We start from the raw sequence: 25,297 nt of genomic DNA on the forward strand, positions 1-25,297 counted from the left end.
CTCCAGTCTTCGGGTATCCCCTTTCCATTCCAAATTTTTCCTAACATCACCCATAACGCCTCCCCCACTTCCTTCGACGCATACTTCCATACCTCGTTTTCCAAGCCATCTTCTCCCGTTGCTTTCTTCTCTTTCAATTTTCTTATTTGGAGTATTACCTCTTCCTTCTCTATGTTGTCTTCTCTCTCCTCCTTTGATTCCTCCTCCTCTCTCCGCCCTTCTGTTCTTCTGTCCTCTTTGTTTTCTGTCCCCTCTAACGTTTCCATAAAATGATTTTTCCACTCCTCTTCCCTTATCTCCTCGTCTACAACCTCTCTTCTTCTCCTATATTTATTTATGTATTTCCATGCTTCTTGATGCTGTTTTGATCATGCTTCTTGATGCTTTACCGCTCTCTCTCTCTTTATTGCCTCCTTCTCTGTCACGCTGTACCTTTCCAGCCTGTTTCTGCGATCTTCCTTCTCTCTCGCCTTGTTCGTCATCTTCGGTCTGCTTCTTGTCGCTATCTATCTTCTTCCTGACCAATTAGTTTTGTACTTTCGCCCACCTAACCTCTTCTTTCCTAGCTTTATGTTTCACACTTTCTCCTGTCTTTTTGTCACTTTTTTCTTATACTTTGTCTACCCTCGCTTCGCGCTTTCCCCCTTTCTTTCCCTTCTTCTTTCCCCTATGTCTTCCTCCTCCTTTTCCCCTTCACTTCTCACTTTTTCACAGCGCTTACTACCCACGTGTTACCTTCGCCCGCGTCCAAATCGGAAGTCTAACAGTATACTTAAATTTGGTTAATCTTGGACTGAAAAAGAATAAACAGTCGATAAAAAATTAAATTGCATTTGAAATAAGTAAAAAATGTAAAGTAGCATTTTTTCATAAGAGGCTTCGTTTCCGAGAAAATAAATTTGAAAATGTACCATGCGCTCCTACCGGATTAATATGTAATTAAACATGTTTAAAGTTTATTTTTTTGAAAACAAGTCCTTAAACGGAAAAATGTTATCCTACATTTTTAACTTATTCTCTTCGTGGAATATGTTCTTCTTAGCCTTCTTTTGATATGAATTTTGCATGTTTCAGCAGCCAACTGGTTTGGGAGTGTTGCAATTCTTTCTTTGTATCTCTTTGCATATCTGCCGATTTCTTCTTTGATCATTGGTATTTTTAAGTCTTTACGTAAATCCTTGTTTCTGACATACCATGGGGCGTTGACTATTGTCCTGAGTATTTTCGATTGTAGCGACTCTAATTGATAAATTAGATTCTATGTGGCTCATTGCTGCTGCCCCATAGTGGTATTCCGTACGTTCAAATTGGTTTTATTATCGTTTTGTAAATTTTTAATTTATTTTCCATGCTGAGGTTAGAGTTTCAAGTAGTTAATCAGTACATCTGTCCTCTTTTTATCCGTATTTTGTCTATAATTGATTTAGTATGCTACTTCCATGTAAGTTGTATCTCTAAGTGAAGTCCTAGATATTTAACTTGCTTTGTTTGTCTTATGTGCGTGCCATTCAATTGGATATTTGGTTGTTTCTGTTTTCGTAGTGTAAATGTAATATGGTTGCATTTACTGGGGTTTGCTTTTGTTTGTTTATTTTGCAGCCATTTTTATATTTTTGTGATATGTAACTGCTGTTTCTGATTTAGTGTGCCTGACTAGTACAACCGTGTCGTCCGCGAATGTCAGTATCTTGCTGTTGGTATGTTGCCCGTGTATAATATTGGCCCTAAGACGCTTCCTTGCTGTACCCTTGCCTCGATTCTTTAACTTCAGAATATGTGTCCTTTATTTTTACTACAAAGGTTCTGTTGCTTAGATATGATTTGAGTAAGTGGTGAATTTGTTCTGGGAAATGTTTTTTGATTGTTTATAAGACGCTTTCATGGTTCATTTTGTCAAATGCTTTCTCGATATCCATGAAGAGGGCTGTCCAGTATTGTTTCTTTTCTATTGCTAGTAAAATTTCGTTGTCCAGCTTGTGCATATGCTCTATCATGGAATGTTTGTTTCTGAATCCAAATTGGTAATCTGCTATTAACTTTTCTTTCTCTATTGTTGGTTTTAGGCGGTCGTCTATTATTTTCTCTAGTATTTTGGAAAACGTACGAGGTAGTGATGTTAGCCTGTAAGATGCAATTTGGTGTGGGTTTTTGCCTGGCTTAGATAACATTATGATCTGCGCTAGTTTCCATAGATTAGGACATTATTGAGTTCTTAATATTGCATTGAATATTATTGTCATTAATCGTATTGCTTTTAGGGGAAGATTTTTTGAAGATTTAAACTTTGATTATGTTGATTAATGGTGCTTTATTGTTTTTTGTTTTCTTCATTATGATTCTAATTTCTACTGCTGTTGTATTAGGTATGGTATAGTGCATGTCAGTTGAGGTGCTAGTGTTTTGCACATCTCAATCTGTATGATAGTTGGGGCTACTGTTGTTAATATTGTGTAGAGGAAATGTGTTACAAAGGTGGTTGGAAAATTCTTCAGCTTGCTCTTAGTTGCTTCTGGCTCATGTGTTGTCTGTAAGTTCCAGATCATTGTTTTGTTCTACAGTTGGATCAGTTCCGTGGGTCATTTCAGTTCAGGTGGACAGAGTAAATCCGTTGAACAATTAAAATGATGGATTTAATATGCTTTCCCTTGTCAACAATCAATGCGTAATCTTGGGAGAAGACTTGGCCTGAATATAAAATGTAGAAATTTAAATGTGAGCCTGGTTCTATTTAAACAACAGTGATGATCATGTAGAAGTTGACACGCAGGTATAGCTATTACAGATTCAAAAAAAAGAAAAAAAGAAGAAATGGGATATCGAATGGTATATCTGGAATTTATATACGACAATAGTATATAATATATAATTTTATATACATGTAGTATCGTAAGTCGCGCTTAGCGTTGTAGATGTCGCTGCTGGGTACGGCCGTTTTTTCTTTTTCTTTTTTTGTATCGTGAAAGAAAAATCGGTCTCCGGTCGCCGGGATTCGAACCAGGGTTTCGAACGTTCGTAACCTAAGGCACTAACCACTGCGTTGCCGGTGTCCGACACTAGTTAGTGTCGAGTGGTGGTATTTGCTATCGAGTGCTACCACAGGCCTTTCTTCCACGATACTACATACATATGTTTTATATAGAATTAATGAAACTTCAATATTTTTGTCCAATAGAACTGTTGAGTTGGAGCCCATGGTTCCTCTGAGACTTTTGTGCTACATGATAAGTAAAAGTACGATGCAACAAGAAGATTTGGAATGACATTTCAAGATCAGGATCAAATTCAATGTTGCGACTATTTCTTTGATGATCTCCATCGATTCAAAGCTGTAGAATCACCTGCTAAAGTCTTGACAATTGATCTTATATTCTGTACTTTGGTCTGCTTTAATTAAAATTAAACAGACAATGTAATATAAGTTATACGATATAATTAGATTAATGTATGTAAACATTGGTAACACCGATCATTTATGGAACGTAATTCGTAATATTAGTAATAATTCTATATAAATGTTGCCATATGGTTCTTTTCTATATATATATATAAGTCCATAACATGTATCTTAGAAGTTATCATATTTATGCAAGAATATTACTCTTAATAAAAAAAACTAATTTTTCATTAATGAAATCAAATTGACGTAATGCATGAAAATGGACGGACAATTGATAAATGAAATAAGTCCACAGTAATAAAAATACACAGTGTCCCAATAAAAGTTAAATTTCGAGGTGGACATAGTTTGGTTTTAGCAGTTTTCTTGCAGGGGGGAGTGCAAAGGATAAATGAAAACTAAGTCAATTTTTTTTAATAGAACTATATATATGATTATTTTAATATGTTAATCGATCTTACTTGGCATCCCCATAAAAAGCTATTAACCTATTTATATATATCGAAAAGCCATTAGTTTAGCACATATATTTCAATGTTTATTTTGTACATAAAATATTATCGCATGATGGATGAGGAAAACAAATAAAGAGTGTGTTACAACTTGCCCTGTCTTTCGTACGATTAATTTTACAAAATAAAAGTTAAAATATTTGTTAAACCAATGATTTTTTGACATAAATAAGTTAATAACTTATTATTATTTAATTATTACCCAACATATTAATATACTAATATACAATACATTTGTAATATATAATATATATATTTCATTTATAGTTCCATTTAAAAGAAATTGAGTTGACTTTGACTAGTGCATAGTTTCATTTCAAAAAAATATTGATAATAAAATCTACAAAAATGTTTTAAACGATTTTCGCATTTTTGAGTGAGTAAAAAACAAAAAAATAATTTCTACCGTGTATGTTGTGTAACGTTTAAAGTAATGGAACAAGTGCGTGTAGGTGTGTGTCATGTTGAGTGCTGAAGATTGTAGCATATTTATGGAAAAACTGTCAATTATGTGGTGCAACAAATTTTTTTCGGAAGCAACTAATAACAAAAGAGAATCTTTTCGTAAGTGTGACATTATCGTCATCGGCACTTGAATTTAATTGCTATCTTGGCTCTGATAAATCTAGCTAGTAAATATAGCTAGTAAAGAATTTTTTCTTTAGGTAGCAAGTCTAGTTTAAGAAAAATATCGCCTACAAAATCAGTCACGTAACTGGAACGAACCATATTTTCTTTTTTTTTTTTTACTTGATGTTAAAAAAGAATGTCAATAGTAAAAGATGAATACTCTAAGAAGGACTATATTTTTCAGATGTTTGTTTAGGATGGATCATTTTACAAAGATCATCTAATGCACATCGCAAATTTAAATTCGCGTTGATCACTGTAATATCTCTTGTTCTTGTTTAACCATTCCATTGCTATAAAACATAGGGCACATATAATGCATATAAGACATTCGATACTTGTATCTTATATCAAAAATGCTACCGCAGCTGGTTTATACAGAGGTACAATGCAATTGATGATGCGCCTGATTTAATAATATGTAATTAAAAATTCTAAAACAGAATCATAATATTCTTACAAACTTGCAACTACATAAGAATGCTCATTTTGAGGTAGTTAAAGGAGTTACGGATACCGCTGAAACGGATTGTACTGTTTCATATTTTTCGATTAGTAAAGATTAAGTGGCATTCAAACGATTCAAATGTTTTTGTTGTTTGGTTAAAGTTAATATTAATTAATTGATAATTTGTGAATAATACTTTGAATTTAAAGAAAATGTCAAAACATGCAGTACCTGCTAAAATGCAATTGCGAACTTCATTAGCTTCATAAACAAATCCAACGCTGTTAATAAAATTAAACTTATATTCAGTTTCAGGAAGTGGTATATTTATTTTACCACTTGGCAATTCTAGTGTTGTAGGGCACCAAAAGTTCGGAACTTTTATCATTCCTTTTGTACCAATGATGTAAGCTTCATTCGGTAAATCAACTAGACAGTGAGTAATAATGGTTGCAGTACGGTTTCCTTTGTAAAGAAAGGTAGTAGATACAGATTGATCAACTCCCTCTTCATTTAAGCACCCAGCAGCTTGTACAGTATGAGGTATTTCATTATTAAATATTAAACAAGCAAATTGTATTCCATACACGCCCAAGTCCAATACGGTACCTCCTCCTAGACTTTTAATGCTAAACAGAAGAACGTATCTTTTAATATAATAAGTTTGACTTAAATATGTAATGCACTATCCAATGTATTATGCATTTAATAAAAATTAACAGATTTGAGCATACTGCCTAGAATAAAGAATTAATGGATGTTACAGATACACAGAAATTAAATTGCAGTCGTTAATACACAACACATTATAAATGTAGGAAGTTTGATGCTGAGTCATTTACCTATAGAAGTATTTTGAAAACGTCAAAAACGCGGAATACAAGAAGGCGAAGTAAATTGTATAAAATATGATTTATCGTATCGATTTCAATATACCGATATAGAGGGTATATCTCGTAAGATTTTTTTTAAATTTAATTTGCACTTTACAATTTGTCCAGCTGGACATTCGGTAAATTTTATCCTGTGAGAATGACCAGTATTTTTCAAGCATTTCCGATAATTTCACAAAGAAGTGTTTTAAATAAAAGTTAATCAATTTTTGGTTTACTACACATTTGGATATTAAAAATTTCTGACAAATTATTGTTTAATAAAAGGTCAATGTGACCTTGACTTTTTTAAGTGGCATCATATACAATATTATACAGGGTGGTTGGTAACTGGTGGTACGAGTGGAAAGGGGGTGATTCTACGCGAAAAAGAAGTCGAAAATATAGAATAAAAATTTTTTTTTTCTTTTTTTAATTTTTCCATCGGAACAACGATCTACAGTGAGATCCGTTATAACGTACCGCACGCGTACCGAGCGAAAATTCAAAGTCGATTTTCTCGAAAACAAAGCCTCAAACGAAAAATTTTTATATATATATTGTTGAAATCAGTTTTCATTCTTATTAAAATCATCCAGATCAATTTTGTGCATAATTTCGTGTATATTACATAGAGTTTAGTAGTAGTTTTAAGAATATATGTACGTGAAAAATGGTAATGCAAGACCATATTTGGAGATTTATTTGGATAGATGTGGAAACGGAGAAATGCAGAACGATAGTAAATGAGATATCGATACTGAACATCAACTTAATGCATATGCACTAATCATATTGTACTGGATGTACTTGGATGCACATACATGCATACTAAGATACTGCCCATGTATCGTTCAATTTAAGGATCCCTGTGCATCTCGCTGCTTAGTCTGACTTACTTTCGTTCGTGCGTGTAGAGATATTTTGGCCGATTGTCAATAACTAAAAAACAAAGCCGGAAACGCAATTTCTAAATTTTTATTTTTTGTTTTATTTTGGTTTCAAGAATCACCCCTTAAATTTCCTTTCACCTGTACCTGAATACCCTGTATATAATTAATCGAAGTTTAGATAAGCGGGGACTTATAAATTTGTCTCATTACCTACTACTTTTCATGTACATCATAGGAAGTTACGTTCAAATTAATTTTCAATCAGATTAAGTTTCACACGGCAACGCTTCAGTTAATCGGGCATTAGTTAAAATGTTATTGTAATAAGTGATGTTCAGATAAATGGAGTTTTGTTGCAAAGAGTGTCTATTTTAAAAACGGTATCTGTGCCTTGAAGATTTGTAACAACGGTAATAATACTGTTTTCAGACTTTCCCTCAACTTTGGTTATGTATATCGACGACTGTTCTGACACACGAAAAGTCCATCTGTGTGCAGCTTTAATGTAAATAAAATAAAAACCTTTATATCCAACCTAGCAAATCTTAACATTAAAAACTGCCTCGGTAGTCACCATCTTTCTTACTTATATGCAGTACTGTGAATTATAATTTCATTCACAATTTTAATTTTAAAATGCATACAAAGGACAAAACAAACATCGTTTACGTACTTGAGTCGTTGAACATCTGGCATTCTAAATCCGAAGGATACAAGAACTTGATGAACATCTCCAATACTTCCGGATTCAATTTCTTTTTTAAGAGTTTCATATATAGGAAAGCATCTACTCCAAATACCTTCCATTAAGAACAACTTCTTCTCCTTTGCTAAATTTATCAACTCTGTTGTTTGCTTCAAATTCATAGTTAAAGGTTTTTCACATAAAACATGTTTTCCATGATTTAACATTAATTTTGCAATGTCGAAGTGTTGAGGATGTAACGTTCCAATATATATGACATCTGTAAACGTAAAAAAATACAAAACAATCGGGAAAATATGCTTAAAATTATGATGTATGGCATTTTTATATTTGAATAAGTTTCATAAAATATGGCTACTAATTTTCAATTTTCGGTAAAAATAATAGATTATAACAATTTTGTGTTATTTCACAAAAACTGACTATCGTATTTAGTTTTCGGTATTTCGGAGGTGTGTATCTGTAGAGTAAATTCGTATGCGAAGTTAGAAAGTGTCGAAGTGATGAAAAAACGAGTAGTAAAAGTTTTGCGTGTATAATTTCCTTGCCGAGTGGCGAGTATGTACAGTGTATAATCTACAGGGTGTATAAAAAGTATGTTTAAAAACCGTCATAGCGTGATTCTAAACATCTGGATCGGTGGAGATTTGTAATAAAATGTTTGTGCAAAATTGATCTGGAGCATGATTTTCAGGGCCAAATTTTTTTTTATTGTAACGTATTCCACTCATTATGAGGATAAGGAGTCCCAAAGGAACCATGGTATGGGTTACACTCAAGTGAGGAACTGAACGTGCGTTCTCTTGCTTTCCAGAGGCAAGGAGAGTAAGGCGGATTTGTTAGATTCAATAACGTTCAAAAACGTTTATAAAAAGACTATCTCTATATTAATTCAACTTAAAAAAAACATGAAACATACCAATATTCTTGTCTTCCGCTAGCTCTACATAACTGTCGAACGCCTTTTTAATTTTATGTAAGCTAGAAAAGTTCTGTGCCCTTGATAATTCACGTGCTGCTACTGCAAGAACTACATGCTCAGATTCTGGCAATGTTCGTAAGCATGTTACAAAATCATGTGATATTTTTCCAGCACCTGCTATACCCCAATGAATAGACATCTGTAATAACGTAATTTTAAAAGAAGCTAATTATGTACTAAATAATATAATGGTAAACAATTATAAATTAACTTAAAGTTATAAATAGAAACATTGTTATTCTCTTATATATTAGAAATGATTGAGAATCAGCACATGCTTTCAATTGGTATGTTTTATTAATATATATATTAATATACATATAATAATATATAATAATATTATATATTAGAACACCGGAGTATCTGGAATTTTGGATAATCCCGCAATAGTGTACTCCAGGGTCTACTACAGCTGTAATTAAACAATTGTAGTTAGTTAATCCGATTGTAATCGTTCGAGACTAGTGATGGTGAGCTCTGGCTCGGGGCGACGGTCCGTCGCCCAACGTAGCCGCGGTCAACGGGACGGGCGCTTCGTCTAACAAAGATATAGAGCGATAGTATGACCCTCATTAGGAGAAATACCCATAGAGGTACCTGACAGTAAAACATTCTAACGGGTCCTTCGGACAATGAATACCAGAGGTTGAGGCACTTGCACGGCACGAGTATCACTTCGAGCCCAAGCCTTCTGTCATACATCTTGGGCAAACATAATCGGATTAAATCATAAACAACTACTTCTAAGCTTTATTATTTAAGTACAGCTATAATAAAAAGTTTAGACTGAAGTATTGGGGGTCTTCCCAAAAATTCCAAAAGAAATGCCCCGATGTCCTTTCATCCCTGACATATACATATATATATATGTCGGAGATGAAAGGAAAACCGGAGCCTTCCCTTTGCAATTTTGAGGAAGCCTTCTAATGCTTTAGCCTAGATTTTATCATAACTGTAATTAAGCAATTGTCATTTGTAATTGTTTGATATTTGTGAAAGCGAAAGTGGGTTCGAGGTGACAACTGGTCGCCGAACGTAGCCACGGTCACGGGATAAACGTTTTGCCTGACGAAGGTGTGGATCGGTTGTATTGTTCTCCCTAGAAATCACATAGAATTGTCGATATAATTTTATATTAATATTATATTATTTATTATTTTATATTATATTATATTACATTATTTTATATTATATTATATTAATTGTAATATTATATTAAATATTAGATGTCGATATAATGGGACACACGTTGTATTAGGAATCAATCTCCAGACAGAATCTGTCTAGTAACGGCGTTTGGATCTTTCTCGATGTTTCCAAAAAGTATACAACAAACTTTTGACAGAAATTGCCTAGCAACAACGATTGGAACCTTTTCGATGTCTCCAGCGAGCATATAAGAAACAAATGCAGTCGTATAGCGAAAAAGATTTTCATCAGATATTCATTCGTGTGATCGCCTTGGAAAGTGATACATCGAGCAATTTACCGAGTGTCTCAGCAATCGTATTTTTGTGTTTAAAATTATTTTACGCTTAGTAAAAAGTTATTTCGTTGACCGTGGATTCGTTTGAACCCCGGAACATTGTTAATAGCGTTAATTAAATTCATTATTCGTAAAACCTATCAATCGTTAATCTCATTATTCGTTAAATTTATTATTCGTAAGACATATTATTCGTACCTCTTATTGTTCGTTAAACTTATTATTCTTTAATCTAATTATTAGTTAAACTTATCGTCTGTTAATCTTATGATTCATTAAACTCAATATTCATAATATTTTGTAAAATCTTGTATATTCGCGTAAATATAATCTCTGTCTCGTAAAACGATGACTTACTCAAACGAAGAATCGTTACGCGCCTTAAATCCTAATGTTAACCCGACATATATATATATATCATTTATATATATATGTTTATATATATCACATTTAAAATATTCTCGAGATTATCAATGCTTCATTACATATTTATAATAATCTGTGATTCTTAATATACTGAAGTACATGTAGCGACACATGAGTTAAAGGACAATTCAACTCATTTTGTTATTTTGCCTCGGGACACTGACGCAGTCTTGACGCATGAAACGTAATGATAAATAAACTCCAGGCAAAACAATGTCGCCGCTACATGCAACCGTCCAATAAAGACGAATTCGAATTTTCTGATTCTCCCCCGACTAGTATAAATAAATGGACGCGATCGCGAGCGAGCAGTTATTGTCCGAGAGATTATTCGAGTTATTATTCGAGTTAGTATCTCAGTATCTACGAGTATCTTTCTGTATCGACGAGCTATCTACCGAGTTATCTGGCGAGCATTTACTGAGTATTAATTAGCAATTTTACTTTGCGATGTATACTCTGTACGAGCCTCTCAGCGAATATAGTCTGTATACTAATTTAGTATTTTAAATATATTCGACGGTTACGACAACGAGCAATAACATCTACTAAATCTCATGGTCAACCATGCTCTACATACATATAGTTCATATAAAGATAAATTGAATAATTATAAACAGCAATGGTTATTTATTTCTTTAATATTACAATTCTTTTCCATAGCTGCTATAAAGTTACAAAGCGGTCGTCATTATTGTTTTTTTGATACCTAATCACTATATTCTTTTCTTTCAATCTATTCTATAACATACATAGAAACTTATTGTATTTACTTAAACTTGTTGTGTTTACAATTAAAAAGCCAAATCGATGTCCTTGAGATATGTTATTAAGGTCAATTTCTTGAGCAACTTTACATACATGGTAAACTGTATATCATGTATACATACTGTATTCATACTGTATACATGGTATACTGTATGCAGGACGACCGCCGTAACTCTGGACTTTTTATTTTGAAATGTATTACAGATACAAAAAATTGTTTATATGAAGATTGCATGATGCAGAGGGGCACATATTTTAACGAAGACGAATCTTTTCTACAGTATTATTTTCCGAAATGACAATCAAGATCGTTTATTTAAATGGAACTATATCTATATTTTCTTCAGATCTTTAGATACAGATAGTGCTTCTCAGAACGAATCCATTATGTATTGAACCGATTTCAATTAGTTTTTAAGATACTGAGCTTACAAGTTTATTGACTTTTGCGAAAATAGCTCCGCTAGAAACGAAGCACGGATGGTAGTCGTGTTTGCGCCTAAAGTGTCATTAAACATAAACAGATACAAAGGGTATTTGCCAGAAATGGCAAGGTCAGGCAGCAGGAACTTAAAACGCGAACAAGACCCTCTGAAATACAATAAGCAAAGCTAAGTTTGAAATTTGTTTCAATGCATCTATACGGAACCGTCCCCACTGCTGCTGCCTAATTGTGGAATACACATTGTCTTTCTTAGCATAGCTTAGCTTATCAATAAATCTTCAGCTTAGCTTTCTCTCGCAATATCTTCTTGTATTTCTTGTGATAAATAAAAGGGTAATATAATAGGGTGGACACTTTTTGAACTTTCCATTCTTTTATGGTATTCCTTAAAATTATAACACCCGGCGAGAAAATGATATCTGCAAAGTTAAGAGTGGTTGGACAAAGGAAACCCATGCCGTATTTGAGAAAGTTTTTTTTTTATTATTTAATTTATACTTTACAATTTGTCCAGCTGGACAAGCGGTAAATTTTTCTAGCTTTATTGCTAAATAACATGTGGATGGTTACTCCCTGCGGGATACCATCTTGGAGTGAGTTAAAGTTTTGGCATTTTTAAAAGTTTTGGATAATTACAATTCATATTAACCTTTTATATCGTATTGCTATTATTTAAAATTGCAAACATCTCAATCATAATATCAAAGAATTTAATTATTCGACTGTTAAAATTGTCGTCGGAATAGATTTTTAAAAACATTTCTTGCAGTCTCACATATGCAGTTGTAAACGATTATTTAGTTTTATAAAGTATGGTTCGGGCGAATTATTATTATAACTGTGATCATATTTTTTATTTTACTTTTATTATTTTCTTCGGTATATCTTTTATTATTTTTTCCAGTATTTTATTACAAATAGATAAATTAGATTAATGAACAGAATCTGTTCAATTTCTGCGAAGATCCGCTGCAGCAGGTTTTCTTATATTTCTGTTGACAGTCCACTAACATAACCGAATAAAACTGATCCCATATCAACTCTGCAGTCTTTCTGTTCACAAAAGCTAATAGCAGAATCTGTTAATGCAGATTTGGCTAGTAGTGCAGTTGGTTTAATAGAGTAACGTTAGTCCTGAAGAATCACGGTGAAGTATATTATGTACGTTAAGTAATAAACAACAATGTTTTTATATAAATATTAGAATACATTAAAATATCAGAATTGTAGAATATTAGAATATAAGTTAGACTATACGTTATAATAAAGGCAATTTTTGAGTTTTAGAAAAAAATTCATATATAATTTATCATGTTTAAATGTTACATTTAGTCCCATTTAAAAAGATAGGAGTCGTTCGAAGATTCTAGAGATATTTTTACTTAAATAAGATATTTTTACTTCTAATAACAAATAGGTTGAAGAATAATTGCGTATAAATATTTAAAGAAATATAACTCGTAAATACGAATATATGTATATATCGGAGAAGAGTCAGGAACAGGGTTGTGGGCGTTTGATAGACCTCGCTTGGAGTTGGCCATCGTTGTGTAATAACGAAGATACGGCCTGCTGCTACGAGTATGGACACTACCGATTCGACAATCAACAGCGGTGATTGGGCATTTGCGATGTTAGCGACGTTGGTCTTAGGTTCGATGACGAATCCGCGGTCAACGGGATGAAAGAGATACTTGCTCTAACTCAAACTCACTGATCGTCAGGCGCTGCTCCCTTCGTCGGTGGGATTTCAAGAAGGAATGAATCTTCGTCCCAATGATACCACAGAGGAAAACTATGATGGGGTGTGTCTAAGGACACGAGATCATCGGATCCGTCGGATATAGCCCTCGTTCCGAAAGTAAGGGAAATTGACGTCGCTGTCAATTAGTCAGTTTGGGACAAAGACTGTCTGTCCGTTTGGAAAATCTTAATTGCTGGAAAACCCCAGATTTTATAGCGGGTCTTCGGGCTAACTGGACTTGTGCTGTGTACGTGCCTCAACATCAGGTATTCGTTGTCCGAAGGAACCGTTGGAATGTTTTACTGTCAAGTACCTCTATTGGTATTTCTTTTAATGAGGGTCATACTATAATTCCACACCTTTGCTAGGCGAAGCGCCCGTCCCGTTGACTGCAGCTACGTTCGGCGACTGATAGTCGCCTTGAGCCCAAGTTTATTATCACAAATCGCAAACAAGTACAATTGGGCAGGATGACGACAAATTGTTTAATTACGACTGTAAACTTTAATTGCAATTTTACGGATTTTCCCGAAGTTCCAGAGGGACGGCTCCGGCGTTCTTTCATCTCCAACATATACATTTAGTAATAAAATTAAATATCGCTAATTGTATATGTATAATAGAATAACTACATAAAATCTTGTCAATACCAATATTATAATAGATACGTATAAATATTCTTGTTTTATATGAGATTATTCATATAAAAGTTTATATAACCTAACCCCAATCTGGAAAACAATTATGGATTTCAATGACTACTGACAATTGAATATAAACAGAATTATGTGCATTTATCATTATTATGTTTGAAATCTATAACCAATTAGGATATAACACAAAAAATCATATAACAGAGGTCTTAAGAAAATATGTACTGTTCTTTTTATCTTCATACAATGTTTGCGTAAAAGATTTCAAGTAAAATTTTGTTACAAAACTGCATGTTACACTTTGTGTTTTTTAGGCTTTGGAACACATGAACACAACTTTTAAATTCATACAATAGACAATTATCAAGTTTAAGATTATGTCACATAAATTTAAAAAATATTAAATAGGATAAATGTTTTAAAGTTTATGTAGATATTGTAGCTGTTGTAAGTATTATACAGGGTATTCCTCCAACTCTGTTCACTTCATTTTTATTGTTTCAAATAATAAGAGAAGAATAAGAATTATTTACAGAAAATTAGGAGGAAGATATACTTTGTTGTAATAGTTTCTTTGTAGGCGAAAAGGTAAAACGCTCTGTAGAATTTGTGTTCTGAGGGCAAATAACTTTTATGTCCGACTTCAATAGAATAGGGATTATATTGAAAATAATTCCTCATACATTTGAGTTTGTCGAATTTATTACTTGCATTGTGAAATATTTCTATTATATTTTGCAGTGTTACTGATATACTAACAAACAAAAGATCCAAAAATAACAATTGTAAGGTACGAGCAAGCCAAAAAATTGTGTTTCTGGTATGAAGAATATGTGTGATTTAGACTTTCACAATGTCTCAATATCAATATTCTTGTAAGAATAACGCCAACAATCTAACAATGCTGTTTATAATAGTCACTATTTACTGTTTGTTTGTATCTAAAATATTAAACGTGTACTTATCTAAGCGAAGGTTGTACTAAATTACAAGCCTCATTATGATAAACAATATATGTACATATACACAGCTAAAAAACACTAATAAAATTAATCTTTCTGTAAAGAAAGATAGAAGGAATCTTAGTAACACTGAATTCTACAATTAATCTACTGAAGTACTATTATGTTAAGTATTCAACATTTTATGAAATTGGAATATAAGAAATTGGACATTTCACTTAAAAATGAAACTGACATGAAAGTCTTAAAAGGTCTTGAAAGGACTCTGAAGATCTTTTGTATATGATATCACCATATATAAAAAAAAAATACATCGCCACCATATTAGGTCTGTTTTTAGAATCTAAATATATTTTATAACTAACTGTTTTCAGTTATTTAAAGTATTAAGAGATATTTCTGATAGATGAAGTTGGTATACATCTTTTATAATATCCTTTTGTAAGTTAGATTTAGGATACTCAGTAATTTGTTAAAGTATTTAAAGATGACCTCTAAATCTTTATTATACATTAAAATTGTAAAATAATATCATTCTTAATGGTTCGCTTAATAATGTTAATGTTAAAGTCCGATAGAAATCATTTGTAGTTATGTTTATTTAATGAAGCTTATCATTTTGTTAGGCCATAAATTTCTTAAATATACTATAGATATTTACACATAATAATAACTTTGTAAGTAGTAGTCAATCATATGAGGTTCTAAACATAGTTTCTTCTAAGTTACATATACAATTTTATAATCATATAGGAGATATACATTATATTGTATGCATAAACAAATATTTTTAAGCCATTTCTTTACATAAGAGAGAATTTATTTTAGTATAACCAAAGAAAAAAATCTAAACATTTTTAAAATCTATATGATCGATTGTTTTCATAACCACTATTACTAATATTTATTACTAGTAATAGTAGTTAGCAATACTAATATTACCAACTACTACTACTAATACTTTGTGGTCATGTGTTTTTTACAGTAACAGCAGCAACACAGTAAAGTCCTAAGTTTCTATGTTATTCATTTCTGCTGGTTTTAAACAAGTCCACAATAATATTGTAAATAGGTAGATGTAAAATGGCAAATGATAATATTAATTAAAATTGTTTTACATATTGTTTTTGGAATATACAGTGAAAGATTCATCTAATTGGGAATATGCCGTACGTATATACATAGATGCATATTTTTTTTCTTTTTTTTTATTTAATTTGTACTTTACAATTTGTCCAGTTGGACATTTGGTAGATTTTTCTAACCTAACATACATACATATGTATGCAATATCTATATAGATATATATTTGAATATTATAATATGAATGATTTCTTATATGTATAAAATTAAATTATAACTTACAATGTTCATAAAAGGTGACCTTCACAGATATTTAAATTGTTGTCTGTTTTAGAATTTTAAGCACTACATATATACATAGAACACGAATGTGAAAACCACTAACCTTCAAATAACCTCTTTATGAGATATGGACGTCACAGCAGAAAGGAAGTTATCATAGTCAAGTCATCATTATCGTCTGGTCATAGATTAGAAGATAAAAAATATGTCATATTAACACAAGTATATAATAGAGGTTTATGTAATGGATGGAGTGTTTAAAATGTTCAATTTATTAATAGTAAATTTGATGGAAGTGCAGAAATGCTACCTACCTTTCCATTTCGATGATTTTTAGATATGTTCTAATACTTAAAATTTTGAACAACTGTGAAACTGCAATAAATATCTGTTATAACCGTAGATATATAAAGAGTTAGAGTACGCGAGTCATATAATCTTAAATTATCGTGTAAGTAGATGCGATATAGGAGTAGAAAGAACGCTACATAAAGATGTCTCATGTCCTTGTCTAATCAGGCATGACACTGACAATGCTTGTGTTGGTTATACACTGCATGTTTGCTATACGAATGAGCATGCGTTATTAGACAAGGACACAAGAAGCCTTTATGTAGTGTTCTCTTTTGCTTTCGCTTTCTCAGCTCGCCCTCGCACTCTATCTGTATATCTCTATAATTATAATTTACAACTAAATTAAAAGTGAATATGATCTATGTTTCCGATTTGGGTTAGATTTTTCAATGCAGTTGTCAGAGAGTTGGGTTGCGTGAAATAATAACGAATCAATTATTAGAATAGTAGGCGAATGATTAATTAGATAACATTATTCTATGAAAAGAATATTTTTTATTATTTCACGTAGTGTTGTCGGTCGGATTCGAGAAGCTAACTCAAACTCAATACATAGATAATATTCATTTTTGATTGAATTACAACAGATATTTCTTACAGCCTCGAGTATGTGGTTGTGCACGGTGTTTTAAGTTCGCTTGATCCCCGTTGATAAACGGAACAAAGAACACATCGCTGCTAATTGGTAAAATAATTGGAAATAATGTCTATTTTATTTATATTTTATTTACACAACAATGCAACAATGGTTAAGATTACTCTATTTACATATTACAGTATAATAAGTATACTGCAGCAACCTTTTCGAAGGCGGCGCAGAATGTCGTAGACTGCATTTGGTATGACAATGCTTGAGTACCATACTATAAAATTTCAGCTCGTTTATATTTATATTATTTAAAATCTCGGCAACTTTATATTTATTTGTATTAAATTGCAATACATTATAACAGAAAGTCAGGGAAAACATGTTTTAGTAATGGACAAATTGAAAAACACAGCTTGTATCTGTACTGATACAAATTATAGTAAATGTATTAATAGCGTGCACATTAATGGAATTATGCGGGATGTTCGGCCACAGGTGTAAAAATATTTAAGGGGTGATTCCTGAAACCAAAATAAAGTCAAAATCAAGAATAAAAATATTGCGTTTCGGGCTCTGTTTTTTTAATTATTCGCAATTAAATATTAGTTTCTTTCTGAATGGACTCTCCACTACTATCTTGTTACATAACATGTTTTAGCGATTTTAGAAATTTGATAAAAGGGTAAAACAGTTCTGGAAGGGCAGGATCATTTCAACAGCCAAACATAAAGTACAAACATAAAGTTTAATTTAGTAGAGGTTTAGGTTATTCTACTGTAGATGTTCTTGAGCCTTTTCATTTTTCGTTTTTAAAACGCTTTTATTTCTTTCACTTTTGCATTATTTGTCATTCATTTACGATTTTTCTTACAAACCGTCGCGTAAGATGGTTTACGTTGTCAAATGTCATAATATCCTTCCCTACGATTTGTGCTAGGTAGGCCTATGTATCGTTCGATTTGAGAATCCATGTGCACTTCGCTGTTTAGGTTGACCTACTTTTGTTCAGGTAAGGGGGTTTGCTCGGACACAGAGATATTTCGGCTATGTTTTAATTGACAATATCTAAAAAACAAAGCCGAAAACGCAATCTTTTTATTCTTGATTTGCATCTTATTTTAGCTTGAAGAATCGCCTCTTAAATTTTTCTACAGCTGTAGAGTAACGCCTTGTATATATATATGTTGGGTTGGCGTTAGACTTAGGGGCGTGTAATGTATCTTCATTAGGACAAGCCATCGTTGCTCAATGGAGATTATATTTACAATTATATGTACAAATGTTGATTTAACAGAGTTTGACAACTAACCGTGGTGATTAGACACTCTAGATGTTAAAGACAATGTTCTTAGGTTCAATAACGAATCCACGATCAACGGGGAAAACTCTTTGTACAATAGAATATATTTTGAGTCACAAAATGACAGACAAGACGATGTGTGTAAACTCTCCGAGGTGATCACAAGAATAAAAGATTGATACGATCACATTTGTCAATTGCATATTCATCGGGGATATCAACAAAATTCTAGGCGCCGTTACTAGGCAAACCCGCGTAGAGCCGTCATTCCTTCCAAGGGCTTGTTTCTTAATACAGCGTGTGTCCCTCAATATTGGCACTTCTTCTGTTAGGTAAAAACGTTCATCCCGCGACCGTGGCTACGTTCGGCGACCAGTTGTGTCACCTCGAGCCCAAGCCCACTGTCACAAATCTCGGGCAAACACAATCAGATCGTATCTCAACAACTACTTCTAAGTTCTATTATTTTAGTACAGCTATAATAAATAGTTTAGACCAAAGTAACGGGGATCTTTCCAAAATTCCAAAAGAAAGGCCCGTTGTTCCTACATCTCCGACATATATATATATATACATATATATATATATACACAACCCTGAGAAACGAGTAGCGTGTAAGAAATCTGGAACACACCATTCATAGAAGACTAAAAAGAAAACACCCCACTGACCTCACTAAAGAAATAAAATAGCCAAACTCGAAGATGGTATCCCGCTGGGGGTAGCCATTCACATATTATTTAGCAATTAAGTTAGAAAGATGTACCAAATGTTCAGCTGGACAAATTGTAAAGTACAAATTAAATAACAATAATAAAAAAAACTTACCATTGGGGAGCGGAAGGAATTTGTTTTGTTTAGAAATTTGGCTGTGTTTGGCAGTAAAAACGAACTGATCGCACGCTCGATGGCCGCTGATCATTGATATTGAGCCGATTGGAGGATGCTTGACCTTCGATTCCATCGGCGATTAGCGCGAGCTGTACTTGGAAAATAATGTTATTGAGGATTCAATAAAATCGTCGAAAGTATTAGTAGAGTTCATTGGTTGACAGAAAGTAAGACACAAATATTTTGGCAATTGTTTGAAATGCTCAAAGTTCTCGCCGACGACTAGTGGTAAAATCGAAGAATGTTGGCGCAATTGAGAAAAGGTAATGTACCTTTTCAAACGGTTGTATCCATGCCAGTCGACAAACACATAAGAGGTTGGTGTTTACCAACATGAGTTTTCATAACGAAATATTTTAGAACTTAAAGTAGACCCAGACGAGTAATTAGCAATCGAGGCTTTTGTTTTTTCGACCGGGCCATTCAAAGAATTCCTAAGACGAACGGCAAATCACAGGCAAACGGGACACCGATGCTGGCAAAATTGTCGGTAACACCCGGGAAATGGGACCGAGTCTTGAGACCAGTAGAATTCGCCTAGAACAATACAGTTTGCAGGTCAACGGAAGAAAGTCCTTCGCTATTGTTGTTTGAAATAAATCAGCTTGGCTTCATTAAGGGGGGGGGGGGGTAAGGTTTTAAAATTTTCTTTTTGCATTATTTTTTATTTTTTTAGTTGAATGCATAACATCTTAAGAATATTGTGTTAAAATTTCAAGTCGATTGGAGCGAAATTGACGAAGTTACAAGTATTTTTATACATGTCGGATGATATTACCTACTCGACCGGACCGTGCTATTGTTACTTCGCAGACATTTTTTTCTCTATATAATACCTAATCTTACCCCCAGATCTATTTATATATAGTCGTTTGTACTAACGACTTAAGTACAAACTCCTTATACCTATACTGTATATTTTGTCAGTGTAGAGTAAAAAATTTAGTGTAGGAGTAAATATTCCATTTTCATTAAGTTTTGTGTTAAATTATTACTAAAATGCCTAAAAAAGTTACTAGATCTGATAGACAATCAACCGGTTCGAGATTATATCGACTTAGAAAAATTGTACCACCGCATAAACGTAAATACGAAGGCACTTCAACAAATAGCGCGTCAGCTAAAAGAATAAAAGTGACTGTTGAAGATCAAATTACGAAGGATCGTGAAAAATATTATAGGATAATTGATTTTTTATTAGTCTTTTCAACAATTGCTACGCTAGTAAAGACGTAAACCGATAAAATTCGCTTATGAACGTTTTATACCAGATTTTTTAGTGTTCAAAACTTTAAAGCGTTTTCCCCGCAACTCACGCTTTCGAAGTCGGTGCCCCCAATTACTTCAAAACTACTGCACCGATCCTTTTGAAATTTTGAGAACTACTTCTGTACATAATTTTCGAGGTAACGCTGTAGAGCTTTTTCAAATTTGTTTATTAGTTCTATTTTAAAATAACAAATTAGCCGAAAATTTTCGCACAAAATCGCGTTTTTCCCTTCAAAGTGTTCCAAAAAAGTGAAAAATTGAAATTTCGAAAAGGCCTTTGCAGCGTTACCTGGGGAAAACTGTTTCCTAACGAATGAACTTTAACTTTTCGATTTCTGATGATTAAGCTCCAAGTTCTGAAGGGCACCGTAATTATACTTTTTTCCGAGACACGTCCGAATAATTGCTGCCATTGCCGCATTGTTTAATATTTCTCCGTGAAAATTTTATACAATATTCTTCGAATATCATACTTTAATGTACTGTTGGTTTTAAAAAAGAAATTTTAACTGTATCGTCAGAAAAAATTCACAAAGACATGCCTTTTTTTGTACGAATTAACCTCCGCCCCCCCCCCCCTTTAAGCAACAGGAATAAGTGACAAGCCTGAGCAAGAAAGTAAATGCGTCTACGACAGAAAACATAAAAAAGCGACAAAGTATCAAATCGACGATACGTGATGATCCGCAATTCGGACGTCGCACCGGGAGTAGATAAGGAACTGCTACCGAAATTTGAAAGCGCTTACGTTATTAAAAAGATTTTAGAGAAAAATAGATATGTTGTTACAGATATAGGTGGGTTTTAATTAACACGCATACCCTTTACAGGAATAGTAAGAATCGGTCAGATGAAATTTTGGATTTGAGAGGATAATTAACAATTAATAATCCGATTATTTATAAAGCACACTTACTGTCATTTTACTTTTGTATTTGCGTGATTACCTCGAAAATGAAGGTAAATACTAAATTCGCCTGCGATATTTTCGATAAACATGTATACCCATGCAATACATATAGGTTAAAAATATATTGTTGTAAAATTTACCGCGTTTTCAGCTACTGAAGATAACGTAATATATACCGATTTATATTTATATATATGTCGGGGCGGACATTAGAATTAGGGTTAGGGGCGTGAAACGAATCTTCGTTTGGGTTACGCGTTGTCGTTATGCAATAGAGAAGACATTGACTAGTGCAAATACGATTATTATAGAGCCGGACAAGTAACCGTGGTAGTTAGGCACTCGAGAAACTAATGACAATGATCCTAGGTTCAATAACGAATCCGCGGTCGACGGGATGATAGATGAACGTACTCGCAAAATCTAAGTCGGATGCGTGATATTCACTGGTCGTAAAGGGTTACTCCTTTCATCAGTGAGATCGCGAACGAGAATGCCTTTCCCGTCCCGATGATGCCACAGAGGAAAACTATAATGGGGTGTGTCTAAGGATACGAGATCATCGGATTCGTCGAGAAAAGCCTTCGTTCAGAAAGTAAGGGAAATTGACGTTGCTGCTAATTGATCAATCTCCATATCGGTGGTTAGAAAATGATGCTAGCCGCCTTCGAGGGAAAGTTGCTAGTGGGAGACGCCGCTCGTTGAAAAATATGTCTCTCCTATCTTTCCGTAGTTGGGACAAAGACTGTTTGTCTGTTTGAAGGAGTTTAGTTAACTAAACCTTAAGATTTATAACGGGCCCTCGGGCTAGCCGAACATGTACTGCGGAGACGCATCGACATCTGACAATCATCTTACTCGAAGAATAGGGTCTGCGTGTGGCGAGCCACGGGACAGAAACTGTTGGAATGTTTACTGTCGCGTGTCGCCACGAATATTTCCTTTAAGGAGAGCTATAAAATTACTCCATACCTTTGTTAGGCAAAGCGTTCATCCCGTGACCGCGGCTACGTTCGGCGACTGACTGTCGCCTCGAGCCCAAGCTCATTATCACAACTTTCGAACAATTACAATCGGATTGAATAACTACAATTGTTCAATTACAGACTCCGGTGTTCTTTCATCTCCGACATATATAATATATTGTCTATCGCATTACGAGAGTATGTGGTTGTTGATAGCGACTCTTAATATTTATTGCGTAACTGCAAAATCTGATGGACCATAACTGCTCCGGAATATAATTGTGACTGACTTCTTAATAACTGACTGTTGTAGTAGGTGACCACTCCTATTTATAATAAAACTACCGTTGGATAATTGCGGTTTATTCCCACGAGAACGCGGAGTTTCGGCATGTAGTTATCTCTGCGAATGCTACAGTCTTCGCTTCTGCTAATTTCCTTCCCAGTGTGTTACGGTTTCATCCGCCTGTTGATACGGTCTCCCAACGAACATTGCAGTTTTACGTTTTGTTGATAATGAGTCTTCTCGACACGTGGTTATTTCTGCTCACGGTGATACCCGATCCTTTGATGCGGCGCTGCTGCTTACCTCTGCTGACTCTACCTGAGAACATCATCGTCCCTCAGCCCCCATTGGCAGCTTACTGCACTGTGTACTGTGGTGGGGACAGCGCGCGCAAGGCAAAGCGCATCAGCGGGCACCTCAATGTTACGCCAACTCTCAACCGCGCAACACCTATCCCTACGTAGTCTGCGATATAACAAAGTATCTCTAAAAATTTCTTGAAGTGTTTAACGATTCGTGACGAGTATTTTACGTGAGTATGTTTATTATTTTATTGAAAGTGACGTAATGTGGATTTTACTGATCGCGGTGTGCACGTTTCGTGAATTCTAGTCATTTTTCTTGTCGCTTTATTAATCCTATCTTATTCATGGTGGCATATTGTGAAATTTATTGATTGCAGCGCGCATTGTAGTGTAAAGTGCAATCTTATGGGGATATACGTTGAAACCTGCCGCTTTTCCGCTCCAGTAAGGGATATCCTGTCAACTAAACACTCTGTTTACTTTATTTAGATGTCGAATGCATCGCATGGAAGTTTTGCATGAAGTACGCACAGATCTGTAAAGTGCAATTTCTTGGAGAATTTCGTTGAAATCTTCTTGTCGCGTCTCGCGCTTAACACGAATCGTAACTTTAGACAGGGTAGGAATATGCCATAACTCGCGAATGATGCGAGACAGTACTCTGGGCATAATAGAATTAGGTAAAGAATGTTTACGGGAATTAAAACGTGAAACGCACAGATATTTTCACTTTCTACAATATTAATCTACAACCAAAATTCAAATAATATGATAGGGGAAATTCGCGAACTGCCAACGTCCAAACACTGAATAATAATGATAAACGGGAATTATAAAATCCTGTCAATTACAGCACGCTCAGATATTTTTAGTATGTATTAATTTTCCAATCAAAATTAAGACAATGCTATCAGGAAAACTTGCGAACCGCCAACGCGTGGGCACCGAATAATAATAATAAACGGAAATTGCAAAAGCCTGCCAATTATAATGTAACGTATTAATCTAGAACTGAAGTTGAAACAATAAGTAACGATCATGTGGAAAAACTGATCGCAGCTCACGAAACGTGCTCATGTTACATGGAATAGAGAGATGGGAAAGCAACAAGTACGTAAAATTAGTTGGAACTCGTGAAATACGCGTGCCATAAGTAGTTAATTACGTAACATGCCACTTTGGATAAATAGGAATAATAGAACAACGAGCCTGTGAAAGACCAACCAGAAGTCGCGAAATGTGCGCGCCGAGATCAATCAACTGCAAAACAAGTCACTTTGAGTTAGGGAGGAACGATAAGGTAACGAATATGAAAGACCCCATTGAAATTCACTAAGTGTTCGCGCTGCAATCAGTAAATTCCACAATATGTCACCATAAATAAATTGAAAGTTGTTATTTTTTTATTATTTTTTTATTTTATTAATCTTAGTCCGTGCCTTTCGGCTTTGGACGACTTCCAGATTACATCTCTTACATTGTCTTTACTTATATTTAACGCTTATTAGATTCTTTGGCTTTTGCTTCCTTGCTGTGCTCCCTCCCTGTCGTTCCTCCCCCTCTTCTGCTGCTCTTCTCTTCACTATTATCGTTTTCAGTTCTGCCACTCCATCTCCAGTCTCCTTCAGCACTTCTCCCATGTTCCTTGCTCCTCCTGTAATCTCGCATTCCTCTACTACGTGCTTCAGGTCCTTCTCTCCTTTTTTGCATAATCTGCATCCTCTTTCTCCCTCCTCTTTCCAGTATTCTCTTGCCCTGGTTTCGTTACCACATCTGAATCTTGCTACCATACTTCTGTCCTCCCATTTCATCTTTCCTTCAAGCTACTTTGGTAGTCCTTCTTTCGCTATGTTTCTGTAGTGTATGTTGTATTTAGATTCCCTTATTCTTTTCTCCCTCTCCTCTGTTTCTCTTTTCCTTCTTTCTTCTATGATCTGGTTCGCTGTCATCCTTTCTTGTCTATCTCCTGCCTCTCCTTGAGTCCTTCCCTCTCTCGTCTCTTCTAGCCTCATCTTTTTTTTCCTTGCTCTTTTCCCTTCTTGGCCTTTTCCCCAATTCCTTTCTCTCTCTTTTATACATTCCTTCACTAATTCCTTCTTCGATTCCAAGGCTTTCTCCTCATACCTTACTGCTCTTTTC

At 34.1% G+C, this 25,297-nt stretch overlaps 1 protein-coding gene and 1 long non-coding RNA gene across 4 annotated transcripts; one reads left to right on the top strand and one right to left on the bottom strand.

Moving 5' to 3' along the window:
• The first annotated feature begins 2,014 nt into the window (after positions 1-2,014).
• On the top strand, positions 2,015-3,739 carry LOC117239504. Its single transcript, XR_004494467.1, has 2 exons — positions 2,015-2,767; positions 3,173-3,739. It is a non-coding gene; the product is annotated as an uncharacterized LOC117239504 (long non-coding RNA).
• Positions 3,740-4,685: 946 nt separating this feature from the next.
• LOC117239503 (trans-1,2-dihydrobenzene-1,2-diol dehydrogenase-like) lies at positions 4,686-16,784 on the bottom strand. Of its 3 annotated transcripts, none has more exons than XM_033505109.1 (4): positions 16,604-16,784; positions 8,378-8,579; positions 7,426-7,717; positions 4,686-5,616 (listed from the first exon to the last, which is right to left on the bottom strand). In XM_033505109.1, the coding sequence occupies exons 2-4, from the start codon at positions 8,577-8,579 to the stop codon at positions 5,079-5,081; spliced, it is 1,032 nt and encodes a 343-aa protein (XP_033361000.1). In that variant the 5' UTR covers positions 16,604-16,784; the 3' UTR covers positions 4,686-5,078. The 3 variants fall into 3 exon arrangements, with proteins under 3 accessions (XP_033361000.1, XP_033361001.1, XP_033360999.1); XM_033505110.1 differs by lacking the exon at positions 16,604-16,784 and adding an exon at positions 16,393-16,411; XM_033505108.1 differs by lacking the exon at positions 16,604-16,784 and adding an exon at positions 16,290-16,411.
• Positions 16,785-25,297: the final 8,513 nt, after the last annotated feature.

The sequence above is a fragment of the Bombus vosnesenskii genome, unplaced genomic scaffold (genome assembly GCF_011952255.1).
Source record: "Bombus vosnesenskii isolate JDL3184/JDL3185 unplaced genomic scaffold, Bvos_JDL3184-5_v1.1 scf7180000014090, whole genome shotgun sequence".
NCBI lineage: Eukaryota > Metazoa > Arthropoda > Insecta > Hymenoptera > Apidae > Bombus > Bombus vosnesenskii.

What these genes read in the sequence shown, in the direction of transcription:
- LOC117239503 (XM_033505108.1), bottom strand. An exon ending in AGCGGAAGACAAGAATATTG is followed by an intron (nt 7,718 to 8,377) that starts GTATGTTTCATG and finishes TTACGTTTACAG; the next exon opens with ATGTCATATATATTGGAACG. An exon ending in CCAGATGTTCAACGACTCAA is followed by an intron (nt 5,617 to 7,425) that starts GTACGTAAACGA and finishes TCTTCTGTTTAG; the next exon opens with CATTAAAAGTCTAGGAGGAG.